Source organism: Melanostigma gelatinosum (assembly GCF_949748355.1).
Source record: "Melanostigma gelatinosum genome assembly, chromosome: 5".
Classification (NCBI taxonomy): Eukaryota; Metazoa; Chordata; class Actinopteri; order Perciformes; family Zoarcidae; genus Melanostigma; species Melanostigma gelatinosum.
The window spans coordinates 11,796,584-11,815,542 of NC_136638.1; the positions used below are offsets into that span (position 1 = coordinate 11,796,584).

At 44.2% G+C, this 18,959-nt stretch overlaps 1 protein-coding gene across 1 annotated transcript in view; it reads right to left on the reverse strand.

Moving 5' to 3' along the window:
* The window catches only part of ablim3 (actin binding LIM protein family, member 3), a 67,132-nt gene that overhangs the window by 18,087 nt on the left and 30,086 nt on the right, over positions 1-18,959 (reverse strand). Inside the window, exons 3-6 of the mRNA XM_079269031.1 lie at positions 7,563-7,746; positions 4,010-4,125; positions 2,397-2,523; positions 2,115-2,208 (exon numbers count right to left, since the gene is read on the reverse strand). Of these exons, the coding sequence (XP_079125157.1) occupies positions 2,115-2,208; positions 2,397-2,523; positions 4,010-4,125; positions 7,563-7,746 (521 nt within the window). The remainder of the gene's footprint in view (positions 1-2,114; positions 2,209-2,396; positions 2,524-4,009; positions 4,126-7,562; positions 7,747-18,959) is intronic.

Here is an 18,959-nt window from a genome sequence, read left to right on the forward strand (position 1 = left end):
TAAGAGAATTTCTATTCATAGAAGCACCACTGACATGTGGCCGGTGTCGAGCAGACCTGAACTGTTTCATCCGAACACGCCTATAGCTTGTGTGTTTGAGTGTGTGTGTGTGTGTGTGGTGGGGTATTATGTCATTTTCTGCTGCATTGACCATTCCCCCCTTTTTATTAAACGGATTGTATCTGAGAGGCATTTGAACCGATCCCTGCTCTCCTTGTCTGTCTCAGGTTACTCTGAAAGGAAAGCCAGGAGACGATGCAGCATTTAGACCCCGAGCTTTCCGAGCAACGGGACGCTTATACCGTCTCTGATACGACCGTACGGTATCAGTTCAGAAACTGCTGTTTCCATTTATAATGAGGCCTCCATTCTCCCAGTGCCATTTATAGGCTGCTATATTTATTGGCGAGCTGAAACACAGAGGAAGGAAGGTAATGGAGAGAAGTGAAACCAAAGAAAGGAGGCTTTATGTTTCTCTTTCTTCCGCTTCCTCTCTTTATTTCTCCCCTTCTCCATCCATTCTAAACTATTCATTAAAACTAACAACCGCTGGCTCTGGGAAGTTGGACTGGAGAGAGGGGCTCTGTGGACCACAAACACAGATCAGTCTGGGTTTTCAATGAAGGAGACTCCACCAACATTATAATGAAATGTTATTTTACTTACAGGTAAGTAGATCATTTAGCAAAATTAACTGTAATTAAAATGTGTTGACTTTTTTTTTACAACAGAAACCATGGTGCTACTTTCTGGCTTTTCTTTCAGTTGGATTCAGAGACAAGCTTTTGATTTAATTCATGTAAGAAACATGTTACGTTGCTTGCACAGCTTGCTTCGACATACTTTGTTTAGCAAGAGTCTTCATTTCCCAGAATCTCTATATAATGGAGGTGGTGAGTGCAAAGTTAGCTTGACCGATAGAGTCACAATGGACACATTTTTGGGAATATAACAGGTTGATAAACCCTCATTTTCCTTCAACTTTTTATTGACTTCTTTTCCCCTTTAACGAACATTTCTTTACAAAAACTAAAACAAAATTAAAATCAGGGGCCACATTGATAAACCCCCAGATGGAATGCATCTGTTATACCTTTCCTAAATGACAACTGTATGTTTGGGGAGGTATTTCATGGAATCGTAATCAAATCAGAAATTTAAGATTTGACAGGAGAGAGGAACAAATGGGCACACAGAAATGATCAGAGAGAGAGAGAGAGAGAGAGAGAGAGAGAGAGAGCGATAGAGAGAGAGAGAGAGAGAGAGAGACTCACAGATAAAGGCTGACATATCCCCATATCTATAAATAGCCCAGAGTGGCTGACAGTCAGGGACAAAACACTTTACACCAGCCAAACTGACAAGCAAAGGAGCACAGGGACGCCAAGGCCCTGTGTGTGTGTGTGTGTGTGTCTGTGCATGTGTCCGACAAAGTTGTGTTCCCTTTCCTTTAGGCCCCGACAGACAAGAGCCACCCTCCAGAGACTCCAAAACATTTAATTAGCACGTGCACATGATCACTTTCATTATTTCCCCTTCACCTCTGTCTTCCTCTGTCCGCCTCAGCTCCTCCTCCTCTGCTCTCCTCTCGCCAAAGTTGACTCCACTCCTCCATCTCTTTGTAAAAGTGCTTCAGCGTAAGAGCACGCAAAGCACACATTTCTATCGCTGCCGAATTTGCCGTCTGGGTCTTTCCTCCTTCCCTCTTTTCCCTTCGCTCTTTACCCTCTGATCTTTTTAGAACTCCCTTTCTCTCTCAACCCCTTCGACGAAGTTATGATTCAATCTAGCTTTTTGCCTCCTGTTCGCGCAGGTATAGGCTTCCAAAAGTAAATGTGAGAAAGTGGATGTGCACTAATGTATGACCGGGCACTGCAGCTGAAGTTGTTTTGGTTGAGTAGAGCGGCACAACATTTTTATCACCCGCCAATCTTAAGTCGCTCACTCCCTAAAGCACAGCGGGGCTTAAACGGAGACGAGGATAAAACGCAACCGCTCAACTGCGATCACGCCGATTGCACTCCCAATTTGGATTTCTGTGTCACGGAAGAATTCTGCCGGGCTGAAAATCTCTGTTAGCGACGTCTCGCGTTGAAACCTGGTCCCGTTCTCACCTCCAGAACCCTTCCACTGATGTATCTGCTGCAGGTCTCACATTTCACCCCGTACTGGGCGTGGTAATCTGCCTCACAGTATGGCACTCCATCCCTGCAACATGGGAGAATAAAAAAAGGGAAAAAACGCTGAAGCGTGTTAAATGCACACAGCGTAGCCTCGAGAGCTGGGGAGCAGCTGGATATAAAAAAGAATCCAGTGTGTCCACTTGTACGTCTCATCTGAGCGAGACGTGAGAATCACATACTCTGAAATGTTGAGGTTTCTTCCCACACACTCACTTGCTGATGTACTCTCCCGTGAGGACCATGTTGCAGGTCCGGCATCTGAAGCAGCTGACGTGCCACTGCTTCTCCAAAGCCAGGAGGGACTGACCCTGCTTGATCTCGGCTCTACACCCAGCACAGTCTGTGGAAAGGTTAGCGGCGAGAGAGGAGAGAGAGGAGGAGGGGAAAGGAGGAAGAGGGAAGGATGGGAGAAAAGAAGTGGAGAGAGGAGAGAATTAAAGGAAGAGACAAAGCGAGTCAGGGTTTAATTGTGCATCTTTCAACACCCACTGTGCTCGTGAGTGTAGTTTTCTACCCATTTGGCACTGCCACCTTCTTAATCAATAGCCGTACTAATGTGGGATATTGCAGAGCTGTGAGGCTTCTTCTCTCAACTGTAAGCACTGTTAAACATGATTAAATGCCGGCAGCAAGCAAGAATCACTGAAATAGCCTCAGGGCCAAAACAGGTGCATAAAACCCCCCCTCTCACATGAGACATGTATGAGACCTGTTTCTCTCTCTCACGCCAAAACCAGCATGCTGTATACAAGCAGACTGCAATTATTCCATTCGTTTCCATTTGGAAGACGTTTGGCCGAGGGGTTAACCTTTTCTGACCTGGTCTACTGCCCCCTGAGAGACGCCTGGAGTCACAGGGGACCGCTCCACTCTGCCCTGTCGGCCAAGGCAAACTGCGTTTCGCAGTCAAATAGACTGCAGTGTATTGAGTTGGGTTTCTGCAGTCCAAATAAATCTCAACTGTCACTTGGTGGGCGATAGTGCTGAGTCTATATGAGTGGCCGCGCACAGCTGACGCTCCTTTGAGTCACGGTACGCTGCAGTTCTCAGAGGCTGCGGATTTATCGTGTGGTCAGTTGTTGCTTTCTGAGCCTTTTCTCCTAAAATAATCATTTTGTCCTGGCTGAATGGTTGCACACGGAGCAGATATTTGCATTCTTAGACGATAGAGGAACAGGCTGTAAAAGGCAGTGCATTACATTTAGTGTCTGCACTCTGTACCCCCGTCTCATACACTGCCTCCTCATCAGACGGAGTGACGAACACGTACCTGGGGAGCCGTTTGGATTTCATTCGCCTGAATGGAGCGATCTGGGGAGGACAGTTATTCACTGCCGCTCTGCCATCTGTTATTGCTGCACAGCCAGAGAGCGGCAGGCTGCTGTCTGTGTGCCACACTTAACAAATGATTCACGATCAATCACTGTTGCTCCGATGTGGCATCTTAATGTATCGTTTACTTGCTTTATTCTGAAAGGGTTAGGGGCGGGCACTCTTCCCACATATACCTGTCTGACAACACACATTATATACGCATATACTGCACTTATGTAGGAATGTGTGCCAGGTGTACAGTGACCAACATAAAAGCCTCTATTCTCTGCATGTTCAGTGTTGACAGTCATGAATGAATGATGTGTCTGTTTGCGTGGCATAATTCTCAGCTGGCGGATCAGCGCGACGGGTCGGACCACTGATTAGACAGACACTCGATTAGCTAAATGAGCTAAATGGGCCTCGTGGACACATCGCATTCGACTCGGCTCGCTGTAGCGCCCGGTGGCCCCTGAACAGAGGGGACAGAGCGAGGCGGCCGCTGGACTTACGGCTGGGCCCGTGGATCTTGATCGGTTCATTTGGCTTGACGAGTGTGCGGGAGCACTGCTGGCACACGCAGTCCTTTCCGCTGAACGTCACTCTGTCTCCGATGGGGAAGGGTTTACTGAAGAGGACAAGATAATGGAAAGAGAGAGAGAGAGAATTAGAAAACAAGCATACACAATAGGAGATAAAAAATAAGTGATTCTGTGTGTTTTACATGACACCCCGAGTGCACGCAGGGGAAATAACAAATGGGCGTTGGCAGAAACATGATTGGGTGACAGACAGGCCGTAATCCTGCTGACACAAGATAAATACAGTCCGACATCCTCTATGAACCTGAAACTACATTTCCAAACAGTTGAGGCGACGGGTTAATAGGACGTTGATTGTTGCGTGAGCACCTGGCTGCTCTGTGATTAAAGAGGCGATAATGTGATGCTGCCACGGGCTTCTAAAAGGGGAAACTGGCTCCGTCAGTGAGAATGAAAACTTATTAGGAGGACTGTGCGGAGTGCATACTGATCTCAACCGCCTCTTTCCCTCTCAAATTGTCCGCCCAGTTCGCTCTGCCCTCACTCCCTCCCAACACAGCTGGTTCCACCAGGTCACAGTCTCCACAGTTTCTGAAGATTAGGAAGAGTGAATACACGCACGAGCAAACAAGCGGGTCATACACCACAGCAGCTCAGCGGCTGTGAAATTTCATTTACAGCATCGTGATGCGCCGTTTTATCTCTCTTTCCTCTTCTGTGGCATTTGTTTTTGTGGAGACAGATTGATTTATTTATGACTGGGGAGGATGTGGAGAATGGATGGGGGGGGGCTAAAAGGCTTAGGGAAGGCTGTTTAAAAGACATAGACGGCAGTCATCCTTTTACTCCCCCGCCGAAGCCTGGGAGCCGGGGCCAGGACCCAGAGGGAGGCTGGAGTCTCCAGCAGAGCTCAAAGTCTGCACACACGAGCGCAGTACATCCATGTACGCACTTAGAGATGTCCAGAGGCAAGCAAGTGTAAAGGCTTGTGCAACATGTACACGCCGCTGTTGAGGTTGTGAGCCCCAGAAAGGGTGTTTCTAGGGAGCTATTTTACAATTGTGGCTGTCTAAATACGTGTGTGTGTGTGTGTGTGTGTGTGTGTGTGAGGGGGGACTGACCCGTACAGTATTCAAGGTTTGCTCCTTTGTGCTTTTATATTATTCAAAGCAGGCCAACATCCACACATGAAACAGAAAGGACGGACACGTGAGCGGAACAGATGAGGCAGCAGAGACGTTTCATCCCCCGAACTACACAACAAAGGCCCTGGTAAATACTTGAAGGGATACAAGTCTATGAAGACCGATGAAGGGTATAGTTCACTTAGGGTTCATTTTAATTTCACCCTCCAGTTGATGCCGAGCTTAACCATCTGCTCGTAAACCCAGACAATCCTTTTTTCATTTTTAATTGAACTGACAGGAGCAAAACGGAGAAGTCTGTATTTTACACAGGAAGCCTGTTTTCCAGGTTTGTGTCTGTATCCACTTTTAAACACGACAGGCTGAATCGTGCATGTGCGAGCACCCACCCTCAGATATCCCAGTCTGTAGTCAAAGAAATGCTGCGATTGTGCAGAAGAGTGCTACTCTGCAGTTGACCTTGTCTTTACCTGTGTGTTGCTCTCACTCCCCCAAGACACTCTTGCCTTGTCAGCCTTTCTCAGCGCTTTAAAAAGTGACTCTGTTTACATATTTAATGCATGTTTTTTTTTTTTCTTTTTTCCTAAACTGGCCACAGAAGTAAAGCTATTTCTGGCTTCAGCAATATGCCCTCTGGCTTTGATCACCGCCGCTTTATTAAAAAAGATCAGCACGGAGCGGGGAATCTTGCAATCTGCCTTCGTTAGAGCCGAGGCCGGGGGATGACAAAGACAAAAGAGAGGGATGATGATGATGATGATGATGACATAAAGGAAGACGTTGGGATAAGGATGGTGATTTAGAGCAGGAAGATGATGACGGTATCGATGAGGATGAGGAGAAGACAGAAGAGGGGGTGGAGGAGGAGGGGGGGGGAAGAGAAGGTACAAGAAAGAATTGTGAGCAATGTGACAGAGGGCAGACGGAGCAGGAAAGAAGAGATTCGCCCTTTGGCTTCTCGCTGTCTCTTCCAGTTTACTCCTCACACACTGCCACACACACACACACACACACACACACACACACACACAGATACCCCCGTCACTGCCAGGACTGCTCCACTGACTGTCTCCGGCCAGTTGGTGTCAGCTCAGTTTTTTTTATGACCACTTGTTTATCAGCCAATGTCAAGCAGATACACAAACAACTGGCAAACACTCCTCTCCTGGAGGGAGGGAAAGGAAGATCACTCTTATGTAAGCCTTGTAACAGAGCAAAATAGAGCACAACAAACCATGAGAAGGGACTTGTTTTAAGAATGGGGCATGAAAGAGCAAGAGGAAGGCGAGGGGGACAAGGAGAGTCAAATGGTGAAATGAAAAAAAAAGGAAAGTTGCTTTGTTCTGGAGGAGCTTAACACAACCACTGATGGAGGTCAGATGAGAGATGGCCGACTTTTACTTCAGCTAACAGCGTGAAACACCGGGTCAGCGCTCTTTTTGGAATCGTGTCTCGACTAAGCAAAGCGCCACACCGCTTTCCAATCAGACATTTATTGACATTCAGCAGCCGAGGTAAGAGTGAATCATGAGCTGAGTGGCATTATCAAAGCCCCTATAACGAAATGAGTCACCTTATCATTTCTTACTGCGAAAGATGCAACTTGTGTAGCATTAGTTGTGGAAGGATTGCATGGTCATAAGGCAGAAAACGCTATTTTCCTATTCAGTAGCTCCATCATTGATCTGCTGTTCTTTGTCCTCTATCGGCTGCTTTCACAAACGAATCAGAGATGTGAGTAAGTGATGTGTACAGTATACAATACAATGTAGAGTGTTATGCTTAACATGGGTAAATGTGTACATTGTTATATCATTTCATATTGTGATGTAATCATTATTTTGAAAAATATCACTGTGTCTGGATGAAATAACCAGATGTTTGTTTTTATAATCCTGCATCCTAAAGCTACACTAATGAATAATTATATAATAATGATGGATTAAATGACTGTGTATAATATGTTGCCTGTCGTAACAAAACAAACAGAATTATCACTCAACTGCACTTCCTCTCAGCTCAGTGGAGCATTTTGTTTAAAAAAGCATTTTCTAGCTCATTATTTTGGATGTACGGTCTGTATTTTTACTGTTTGGCTCACTCGCTCACTATGTTTTAAGCATAAAGTTCTGATTATGCTAACTGCCAGGCACCAAACTGCAGACAGACTAAGTTAACAAATAGCTGCTAAACATCGTGGAACATTCAGCTGCTAAACAGACAAATACTTTTGTTGGTGGAGACCAAAACGAAGCTAAAAGTAGAGTGAATATTGGGCTTACTTTTGCCAGAAACACGACTCCAAAGCAGTAATATAGCTGCACTAAGTACTGCTGTAACCGTGTATATACAGCGCGTGGGTGTATGTGCATGTATACCTGCAGACACTGCAGACAAAGCACTTGGGGTGGTACGTGCGTCCCAGAGCGGAGACCACCTCTCCCGTGATGAAGCTGTCGCAGCGGTCGCAGCGTGTACCGTACAGACGCTGATAGTCCGCCGTGCAGATGTACTCGCCCTTCTTCTGGAAGAAGCCGGATCGTGCCAGATCACAGTTACACACTGTGGAGAGAACAGGAGACAGGAAGGGGAAAAATCAACAACACACTCAAAACACTATAGCATATCCACTAACGTGTGGATGTTGTGTGCTCCTAACATCAAATGTTCAAACAAAAGATTTACAAGTGATATTTGTCAATGTGTTTCCATGTTTCTTGCATTAGACTTGACAGTTTGAGAATTTTTTTACTCTGAGCGCCCTCCTTTCTACCTGTTTGGGTGAGCATCTGTGCTCGTTTGTGGTGTGTGTGTGTATCTTGTATCTTGTATGTGTTTGTCTTCACACATGACTGCTCGGGAAGTTATTCCGCTCCAGACAGTGGTGAGCCAATTTGCTCTGATGGGAATATAATGATATAATCAGGGGAAAAGTCATTTTGTGCTCAACAATGTGAAAACGGAGACAAAACAACGAGGCCGCAAGTTCCGAGCATCACCAGAACCTCCACTGCAGCCTCATTAAATCCCAATGGGGAAGGCATCAAAACCATTTGCTGTGTGTGCACAAGGTGAGTGCTCAGTTTGTGCACGTGTGTCTCTATATTGTGCATCCTAAGCGGACAATGTAAGCTGCCATGTAACGGAGAGTAAATTCCAGCGGGTGTAATAGTATACAGCTAAGAGGCGTTTTCACGGATCAGTGGCTGGTGTTTGCTCGTCTCTGGTTTCTCCCAGTCTGTGCGGTTCACCAACAGGAAGAGTTGCTGTTGTTGTTGTTGTAACCTCCAGCCGGAAACAATACTATGACCTAACAGACATGGCCCTGATCAAACAAACCCAGATTTCACCATGTGTGATGTACATAAAACTATATATATATTAAAAAATCACCATTTTCAAAAATGATATGAGTGAAAATTACCTGAAACCTGCATCAAGAGAACGTAAACCTTGGCCACTGTTGAACCTCACACTCTATTTGGGCATTATAGCCTTGAACCTAGTCCCCTGCCCTATAATTATCCAACTACAGTTACCATGTAACACAATTTATGGGTCAGCTGGTAATCAACCAGGTCTGACGTGAGAGCGGTCATCTCATCTAACTGCTGTAAGCGTATATATCCAAAAACCTTAACTTTAACACCTCTTGCTGCAGCAAGATCTCTAGCTGGTGAGCTATCTGGGCGCCCCATGGACCAAGACTGAGTCCCGCCCCTCCTCTCTCCCCCTTTCCTGTCTATCACTCTGTCCTATACATTAAAGGCAAGAAGCCCCAAAAAACAGAAGATCTGTGACAGGACAGTAAAAAAAAAAAAAAGCTTTATTCCCACCAGAAGGAGGTCAAACGCAATAGTCTGTACTAAACACCTCACCTGAATGATTTCTAGATTAGTGGACTTTCTCAGACATAAAGAACAAATTCTAAGTGAAGAAACCCTCAGATCCTCCTGATACGTCTGCAGCTCATGGGAGACAGGTCATGACTTGGAAGATCAGAGGCTTTAAAACACCAGCTAAGACGCTCAAGACATTAGAACCAGACAGCAGAGAGAGATGAAGAAACCTGGACACACTCTGGACTGCAGGAAACCCTCGTATACCCGGCAGCAGTGGAGCACGTTTACTGTAACTCCAAAAATATAGAGAACCTGAAGGAGTTTTTTTTGTATTTGACCAAAACTGTATGCGTTTCAAAAAATATCTCAAATGCTTTCATCAAATTATTTCCTGAAATGTGCACTCTATCTGACTGTACTGGGCTATTTTTTTTAAGAAATCCCATTCATTACCCGTGAAGTCATATACTGTTTCTACACAAAAGCCAAACCACTGACCATTATCACAGCATGAAAAGATGGAAAATGAATCCATGTGGAAAAACTGCAAATCATGATGTCACAATATTAGGACCAGCAGACGATGCTGAAAAACTGCTTGCACCACAATGCCAGTGAATGAAGGTGGACTGTGCCGCAGTAAATACAGCAGGTACCGTTGTTGTAAACTCAACAAAGCATCACCCTGCTTGTGGCGGAATGAAGCGCCTTGAATACCAACAACATGCGGCTAATAAATGGCCTAATCCTAGCCATGCCAGAGAGACTAGAGTTGCTGCAACGGGCTAAACTGGGCTCCATATAGCCACCAGTTGTCAGTGTGTGCTGGCAGGCTGAGAGTTCACAGACACACAGACACAGACGGACACACACACGTGCACATAAACCCTTCAAAGGGGCTCATTTAATCTCAAGCTGTTTATGAGTGGAGCGTATTGACTTAATGGTGTAATAAAAGATCAATGGGCCCTCACTTAAAGACAAAACAATCTCGGCTCCCACAGGAGGATGGAAACACGTAAATCCATCCCCGATGAGATGGCACTGTGCGTATGCCGTGATAGGATGATGAAATGGGACAGTGTGTATTGAGATACGATGATGGATCTTCATCATTGCGACAGGTCATTGGCATGAAGGCAAGGCGGCTGCAGAAGTGCAGAGGAAGGGAGGGAAGCCAAGAATGAAGGGGATGCATGAGCCAGACCAGAGCTAAGATTTAGAATAGCCAGTTTCTAAAAATGTGTATGTGTGTGTGTGTGTGTGTTTTGCATGCACAAACCACATTTCCAGAACCACTGAACAATGGCACAGGCCTTCACAAAGTCTCCCTGCTGCATTTTAAACCAGACTTGCTAAGGCTCTGACCAGAAACCCAAATCACAGGCTATCTGATGCCTTCATGGAAAAGGGGGAATGGGGGGGGAGAAAATATTCCCACATCTACTAAATTCTTCGTCATGGAAGACATATTTTATTTCTTACACTGTTTTTTAATGTTTTAAAGACTGTTTTTATTGTTTCTTAATTGTTTTTAAATCTCCTTTTCTTTTGCCTTATGTTTTGATGCTTTTAATGGTTTTATGTGAAGCACTTTGAATTACCTTGTTGTTGAAATGTGCGGTACAAATAAACTTGCCTTGCCTTGTGTCTCGAAATGGTCCTCTGCATTCATTTCATAAAAATGTTTTTAATCTTCTAAAACGAAATTGTAGTTATATTGAGTGCCACAATTTGCTCTTTTTTTTTTCTCCCTCTGGCACTCTGTCGGAATGATTTGCTTTTCAATCTGCACCCGGATTGATTTTCAAACGACTGGAATTGGCTCAATTAGCCTAATGCACCTCATTAGCATATGGACTCCTGAGCCGGCAGACGGGATCTGCTCCGACTGGATTGGACGGTTCACCTGTTCTGGCTCATCATATTGTTGTCTTCTCACTGGACGATTGGCTGGAAGCCTTACAAACAAAGTCCCCCTTCCTCAGTTGCCATAGGAGACGTAAACCTTCCACAGTTGCCCTAGAGACAGCTAGGTCCCTGAGTCTGAATGATGCGGTGCTGGTGGTGCCACATTTGGCACACTGGTGGCTGTGAATGCCAAACGTTTTCAGGGATGATAACCCTTAAATCAGTTTGAAACCTCCCGTGGTGGCGAAAAATATTTAATTGACACATTATAAACAAGTTTTCCCCTAAAATTGACAAAAACTGAATGATTAAAGGCACCATACGTAAATAATAAGACCATCTTTAAGTACAACAAGATATTCATAGACTTATAGACTTGGACAATTCTTCAAACCTCCCGATTAGAGCCTCCATGTTGACGGCCCACTTGCTGGCAGTCCTTTTACTTTTCAAGCTCTCTCATTTTATCCGTAACCATTAAGCAGAAGTTTCAAACTTGTTGTAGTTGCCAGCTTGGTTGTCTCTGCTGCCGCAGAGACGTGGCTTAGCTTGGCTCCGTGAAGAAAGGCTTTTGGTTACAGCCGCACAACCAGCTCCACATGGTGTGGACACCAACCCATAAAAACAACAGCCCGACACAACCGACGCAGAACCGCCCTGGTCTGTCTCACCGTCCTACGAGTGGCCGTCGGGTAATTTATGCTGGTTCTGCTCGTGGAAAATCATCATCAAGTAGAATTCCTAAGTTGATAAAACTATTTGTTTATATGAGAAACGTATTATTTGATGGAGAACTAGTCAGGTCTCTCATCAAATAGCTTCCTAAGCCAAACATAATCAGCTTTGCAAGACGACATCAAAGACTTAATTTCATCGAGTTGCCCATTTTATGATCTTTCCCCGAATGGCGCTCTAATCAGGAAAACTAAAAGACGCTGCTTCTCTCCATATTTCTATTTTTTGGCACGGCAGGAAGGTAGCATCTAGATCATAAGTCTAGTGATTAGAGGTTAGCATGTAGGCCGGTGTCTGCAGCTGTGGTCATTAGAACCGCGCTGATTAGGCAGCCACAGGGGGTCCGCGTGATTGGGTATTTATCTCCAGCCAACAGACGCAATTAAAATTCCCTTCTCAAAGTCGGCCTGGGCCGGAACCCCAAAATAGTGCTGACAGCCCTGCCTCCTCCCCTCCTCTTTCTCTGTCTTTCTGTTTAAAGACTGCTTCCAAAGCTTTGTGGCTCTGAGCACAAGGTCTCCACTTTATCTCAATTTGCACCCTCTTTCCTCGCTACAGAACTGCACCTACATGCAACCTTCCCTTTCTTTCACAGAGTCTCCCTTTGTTCCCCACTCCCCCCAAATGATCTCACTGCGACTCTTCCCTGAGCTCATTATGCTACTGTTAGGTAGGGGTGTAACGGTACGCGTATTCGTATTGAACCGTTCGGTACGAGGCTCACGGTTCGGTACGCATGACGAACCGAATATGTTTGAATAAAAAACAAATTAAAAATAATTTTATTTTTATTTTTTTTAAATCTTTATTTAACCAGGTAGTCCCATTGAGATTAAAAATCTCTTTTGCAAGATGTAAGTAACAATACAAGATGTAAGCAAGATGTAAGTAACAATACAAGATGTAAGCAAGATGTAAGTAACAATACAAGATGTAAGTAACAATACTACATAACATTAAGGAGCAGTTTTTGTTTTTTATGCTTATGTGTTGCTAAGAAGACACCCCAGAAGATGGGTCACTCAGGTATAGTTCCATCATTGTTCAAAGTCAAAGAATAACTTTATGATGTTAGTTGTAATGAATAAATACATTTTAAAATCAAGTACATTTCTCTGGCATTTATAGTTTTCTACTGTACCGAAACGTACCGAACCGTGGCTCCACTGTATCGTACCGAACCCAACCGTGAATTGTGTGAACCGTTACACCCCTACTGTTAGGTCTTCATAATGTGCTATTAAGTAAATGGATAATGCTTTGCACAGTACTTCAAAGTAGACCCGCTGCACAATCTAATTGTTTTTGTTAACAATTTTGTGCAAAAAAAAGGGTTTTTTTCTTCAAAATAATAGGGCCAGCCACAGTGAAGCAGAGAGGCATGCAGTGACACGTTTCAGCAGGGGAGGTACTCACCTATTCACCCCCACATCTGTGCTAAACAACGTGGGCCCCGGGCTCCACTGCCCTCCCTCCGTCCCCTGAATCTGAGCCCTTCTGACAGGAGGAAACACTTCAAGAGTAAATAACGCGTTTTCTCAAGTCGTGCCAAGACACAGGGTGTGAGAGGAGGAGATCGGACAGACAGGAAGAGGAGGGAGACAAAAGTCTACAAACACACTAGCCGCTTTGTGAGGCTGCGCTCTGACGTGGGGCTTTCAGCGCAATGCCCACAACGATGATGGTAACATCCTGAAGTTTAGAAGGTATGTTTACCATGTCACTATTTTATCTTAGCATGCTAGCAGATGACCAAAGTTATTATATTTTATCCTCTGGGGCACATGAATGTCTGTACAATTTCATGACAAGCCATAGTTGTTAAGACATTTCACTCCGTGACAAATGTCAACTTGCTGATGGGACTAGAAAAAAAGTCAGGGACCACTAAAGTCATTAGGATTCATCATCTGGGAACAATGGAAGTCTATACAAAAGAATGTGTCAATCCATCAAGTTTATATTTGGCTGAATAAGGCCTAGTCCACACTACTCCAGTTTTACTCCATCTTTGCTACGTTTACACTGAGCAGCCACACTACGCCGGAGTTTTGGAGCACCCTAAACGGAGGAGCCTGAAAACTCCGCCGAGGTTGGAGGTATTTGAAAACTCCGGGTTTTGGTTGAGTGTAGACGGTCGGACACGGATGTGCTTAGAAAAAAATGACGGCCACACACGTGCTCGCTACTGGATTGGTTCTTGGCAACCATGACGTCTCCGTCCCTGATTCGTCACACTCACTATCACGTGACCCGTACCCGGAAGAAAACAAACAGCCGGGCGACCAGCGACAATTCCCAAGTCCAGAGACGCTATCAGCCGTACATGGAGCGCCGGTTTTGTGCACGCTGTATTACCTGTTGCGTTCTAGCAGCTGTTGTGCAGTAAAAAGTCTGCATTTATGTGGAGGAAGCAGCTGTTATTCTAGCTGCGTGACCATCGGCGATCAGCCCCCACGGAGCGGCTGTCTGAAGCTACAGTTAGCAATAAATGCTATTCAGAGCTACGAGCTAGAAACAGACAACAACACAGAGGAAACGAGTGAGAGACGAGTGAGAGACGCTGATTTGTTTTACTTCTTCCGTTTGGTAGCCTTGAGAGGCCTTAGTCTGCAAGTATTTCTTTATGGAGCATGAAAAGATGTACGAAGATATATTATATTCGCTAATGCTAATCGCGGTCAGCATTTCCCCATTGGCGGTAATGTTAAAATTTGCTTACAAGCTAGCAAGCTAGAGTCGGACCTGTTGCATGATGTTGTGCCCTAAAAGATCGAGCAATTCCCCCATGCCCTAAAGAATTGATAGAGGGCGAAGATGATGTCCCTGTTTCTCTGCTGGGTGACCCAGCTTATCCCCTGATGCCGTATCTCATGAAGGAATACCCCAATGGAGCTAACGTTACATTCATCAGCCCCCACGGCAACAACAGACAACAACACAGAGGAAGCGAGTGATCGACGTGTGTTGACCACATTTATGGACCATAATCTAGTAAACGTTTACGTGAAAGTGTTGATTTTAAAGTAAAGTTGATGTGAGAGAGAGAGAAAGAGAGTGAGAGAGAGACCCACAGCGCTGTAACTACGTCTGAAAAATAAAACTTCTAAAACTTTCCATGAACTGTGTCTGTTTAAGTTCATAGAGGAAGATTTTAGAGGAAGCTCTTAAGTATCAAATAGGATCTTATCCTATTATTAAATAGGATAAGAGGTTATTAAATGACAGGCTTCATCACAAGCAGTTCAGTTAGAATTCACTCTCTGGGGCTTTTATTTTGAAATGGGGTGTGGGGGAGAAGGGGAGAGGAGACAGAATCATAATGTTAGATAAACACAAACTGGTTATTAAATGACAGGCTCAACACAAGCATTTCAGTTAGGATTCATTCTGTGGGGCTTTTATTTTAAAATGGCATGTGTGTGTGTGGGGGGGGGGAGGGGAGGAGGGGGGAAAGACCTCTAAAGATCCCTAAGACCTGAATGACTGTATGAGAGACACAGAGAGATAGAGGGAGAGGAGTGAAAAGTCATTTCAACAAAAAAGCCAAATTTTGAGCTTGTTTAAATACAGTTAATCCATGGGGGGACAGTGTGGTGGGCACAGCCATGAACTCCTCCACAAGGCAGTCCCAAATAGCTGTGGCAACATCTGGGACAATACCGGAGACAGTGGAGACCCCGACACGGAAGCTGTTTGCGATGGTCCTAAAGGAGTCGCCAGTAGCAAGATATCTGCAGCACAGAAGAACATTCAATTTAACAGAGTTATTGAACATACTGTAGCTGCTAATAGAAGTCGTTTTTTATTGATATGACTGCACAGCTGCTGTCATGAATAATAAACATCTTAAATGCTGGTGATTTTCGTAAGATTACGTTATTTTGAGTATTGTCGGACTTCGGATCCATCATGGATCCAAACTCCATTCAGAAAAACTATGTTAAAGTGGCTTCCTTGCCCTGTTGTGGACCGACAAAGCCTGAATTTATTTCATTCTTTCATTAATTCATTTTATGGAACTGCCACTCACCGGAGACAGACGGACAGGCGCTCCGCAGCTGAGATGGAACGCCTGTAGTAGGTGTCCAGTCGACAAATCCTGGGACCGACCCGAGCCAATAGGTCATCAAACTGGCTAATGGTTAGCCTCATGTAGCGCTGGAAGCGGCAGTCATCCAGACGTAGTTCCTGGAGAAGTCTGTGAAATTCACCGAGCTGTGTGCGCCTACGGATGCTGTTATGGACCCAGAGACGACGGTCTTTGGCATTCCAACGTTTGAGGGACTTCCACAACACGTACAGAGCAGCAATTGTCCTTATTCCTTTCATGGTTGACGGCGGAAAACAATGGCGGCCAGATCGAGGCTTCCAGGACGATAAACCACGCCCCCTATCCGGCGCTACGAGATTTTGCGGCGTCTGGTGTGAACACGACCGGCGGCGCGTTGGACGCTTTTTTGCAGTGCGTTGGACGCTTTTTTGCAGTGCGTTGGACGCTTTTTTGCAGTGCGTCAAAAAATCAACGCGACCGGTGTGAACGCAGCATTACATGACTGTTGTCCTGCTCTGCCATGTCTTTCCTCACCTCTCCCTCTTGTGTCGCGGTGTGTGTAAATGTCACTCGAATCAGGAAACTTATCAGAATACTCATGTCTGATTGGCCGAGATGCAACACGTAACAGCTGCAACAAATCATGTGTGTGCGGCTTTTATTTTACAATGGGGTGGGTGTGTGTGTGTGTGGAGGGGGGGGGGGGGGGTTGGAGGAGGGGGGAAAGACATCTAAAGATCCCTAAGACCTGAATGACTGTATGAGAGACACAGAGAGAGAGAGGGAGAGGAGTGTATGTGCACGTGTGTCTGTGAGTCTGTGTGTTTATCAACATCACTAATTGGCTCAATCGCGAACACCTGTGTGCCTGAAGCCATTTCATGGAGATAAAACAGGGAAACACCTCTCAAACAAATCATCAAAACTCCCATAACCGTAGCTCCTATTGCTCCGATATTAATAAGTGCGAGGAAGGATGAGTTGAAGAACAGATCCTGTAAAAATTGTGTCTGTCGTGTAAAAAATGTGGCTTAATTGGCGATCTAGAAATGGGGTACCGTGTTCTGTGGAAGATGTTTTTGAAGCAAAATTTAACATTGGTCTCTATGGAGCAGAAAGTTGGTTTTCCTCTCAATTAACGGCTTCCGTGTCAAATGTGGAAATCTGTGGGATTCCACAGTCATTTTTCTACAACAAGGACAATATTAGCTACTTCTACATCCAGAAATTATGCATGAAGAGTGAAGATTGTGGACACAGTGGCAAAATACAAATGTTTTTTTCACAAGAATCTCAAGCTGCTCTTCACTCTAGCGGTGACATCACGCACTCTAAGCAGCGCAATACACACCCATTATAAAGTCAGAAAAGGGCTGAAAAATCATAAAAGTTAAACTGCAGTTCAAAAAGTTTAACAGATATCAAAAAGCTGAATCATGTTGGCAATAGTTGAGGGTTTTCTCAACATTGTAAAGTTGAAATGGTGTCTGTAGCTGAAAGTATGAGGAAGTTGAAGGATTTGAAAGTTGAAGAAGTTTAAGAGGATTTGAAAATATTCTCCATAGAGATCCCATTGAAACAAAACAAACATTGCTGAAAATAGATATCCAATTCAAAAACAAATTGCAAAAACCTTAATAATTCAAAGAGTTTAAAGATTACAAATATGAAAAGTCATATTAACAGCATTCCAACAATTAACTAACTCTGTCAAATGTTGGGATTTACTCTAACCTCCTACATTAGGACAGTGTTTGTATGCTCTCAGTCTTTCACAGGTTTCTATGGATCATCGTTATATCTGGACACTGGTCTTGCCGCTGCCGTAGTTGTGTCATATGCAAGATTCATTTCCCAGGCTTCTCAGATGGTGAAGGTGTTGTTTTCATACTTTATAAATGATGGATTCCCCATTTGTAAATGAAGTATTATATAGTTTACAAACCAATTATTAAGGAGTTGTAGATGATTAATATGATAATTTATAAAGTGTTGATAAATGATGAATAACTTATTGAGATGTGCATTATTCATGCCGTTATATACATATAATGGTTAGGGACTATGCCAATATATGCTTTATAAACGCGTATTAATACTGAAATTCATGATTAATTCATGATTTATTAAGGTACTTACTGCTCGTGAAAATAATTGATAAAATAATTCAAAAAATACCATTGAGAAGAGAATGGAATGCTGGATGGAACGTGCATGTTCTGGTATAGAACTAGAATGTTGACATGTCACAAAGACCTCTAATCTTGCCTCTGCCATAGTCTGCAAGATTCATTTCCCAGGCTTCTCAGATGGTGAAGGTGAGCATTTGAACTGTCGGGGAGAGACAGTGGCGTCTCTTAACTCCTGCAAGGTGACGTATCGCTGTCTTTGGCTGCTGTTTCAATAGTGCCGATAGAGGGCGGTCTGTCTTTAAATCATGTGGCAACATGGGTTCGGGTACTTCGCATTAACTTAGAGAGCTTTGCTTATAGGAGGGATATATTGAAATATAGTATTTACAATCATACAGTTGTAAAATAATGAACTAACTGTGTAAAATGTTGGGATTTCCTCTCACCTCCTACATTAGGACAGAGTCTTTATGCTATCATTCACGCGCAGGTTTGTTTGGATCATATCTATTATCTGGCACCGGATTGCTGGACCTGCCGCTGTTGTGGCACATGTGCTAGTCAGCGTGAGTGTTCTCCCCGTGTCCGATGTAGTGTGATGGGGTAATATACCCTCACCAAACTCCTGTCGTGTGAACCAGTAGCATGTCTGACCTGTCACTTTGGATTCAGAATAGATTTTGTCCGTTTGCACTTTTCGTAATTTAGCTTGGTATGTTTGGTGCCACCATAATAATTTAAGGATTACCAAATCCCTCCTTGAATATCAAATTGTTAGCATTGATTCTTCACTGAGAGTTAAGTACAGTACAACGTAGAGAGCTTTGCTTATAGGAGGGATATTTTGAAATATAGTATTTATAATCATACAGTTGTAAAATAATTAACAAACTATGTCAAATGTTGGGATTTACTCTAACCTCCTACATTAGGACAGTGTTTGTATGCGCTCAGTCTTTCACAGGTTTCTATGGATCATCGTTATATCTGGACACTGGACACTGGTCTTGCCGCTGCCGTAGTTGTGTCATATGCAAGATTCATTTCCCAGGCTTCTCAGATGGTGAAGGTGTTGTTTTCATACTTTATAAATGATGGATT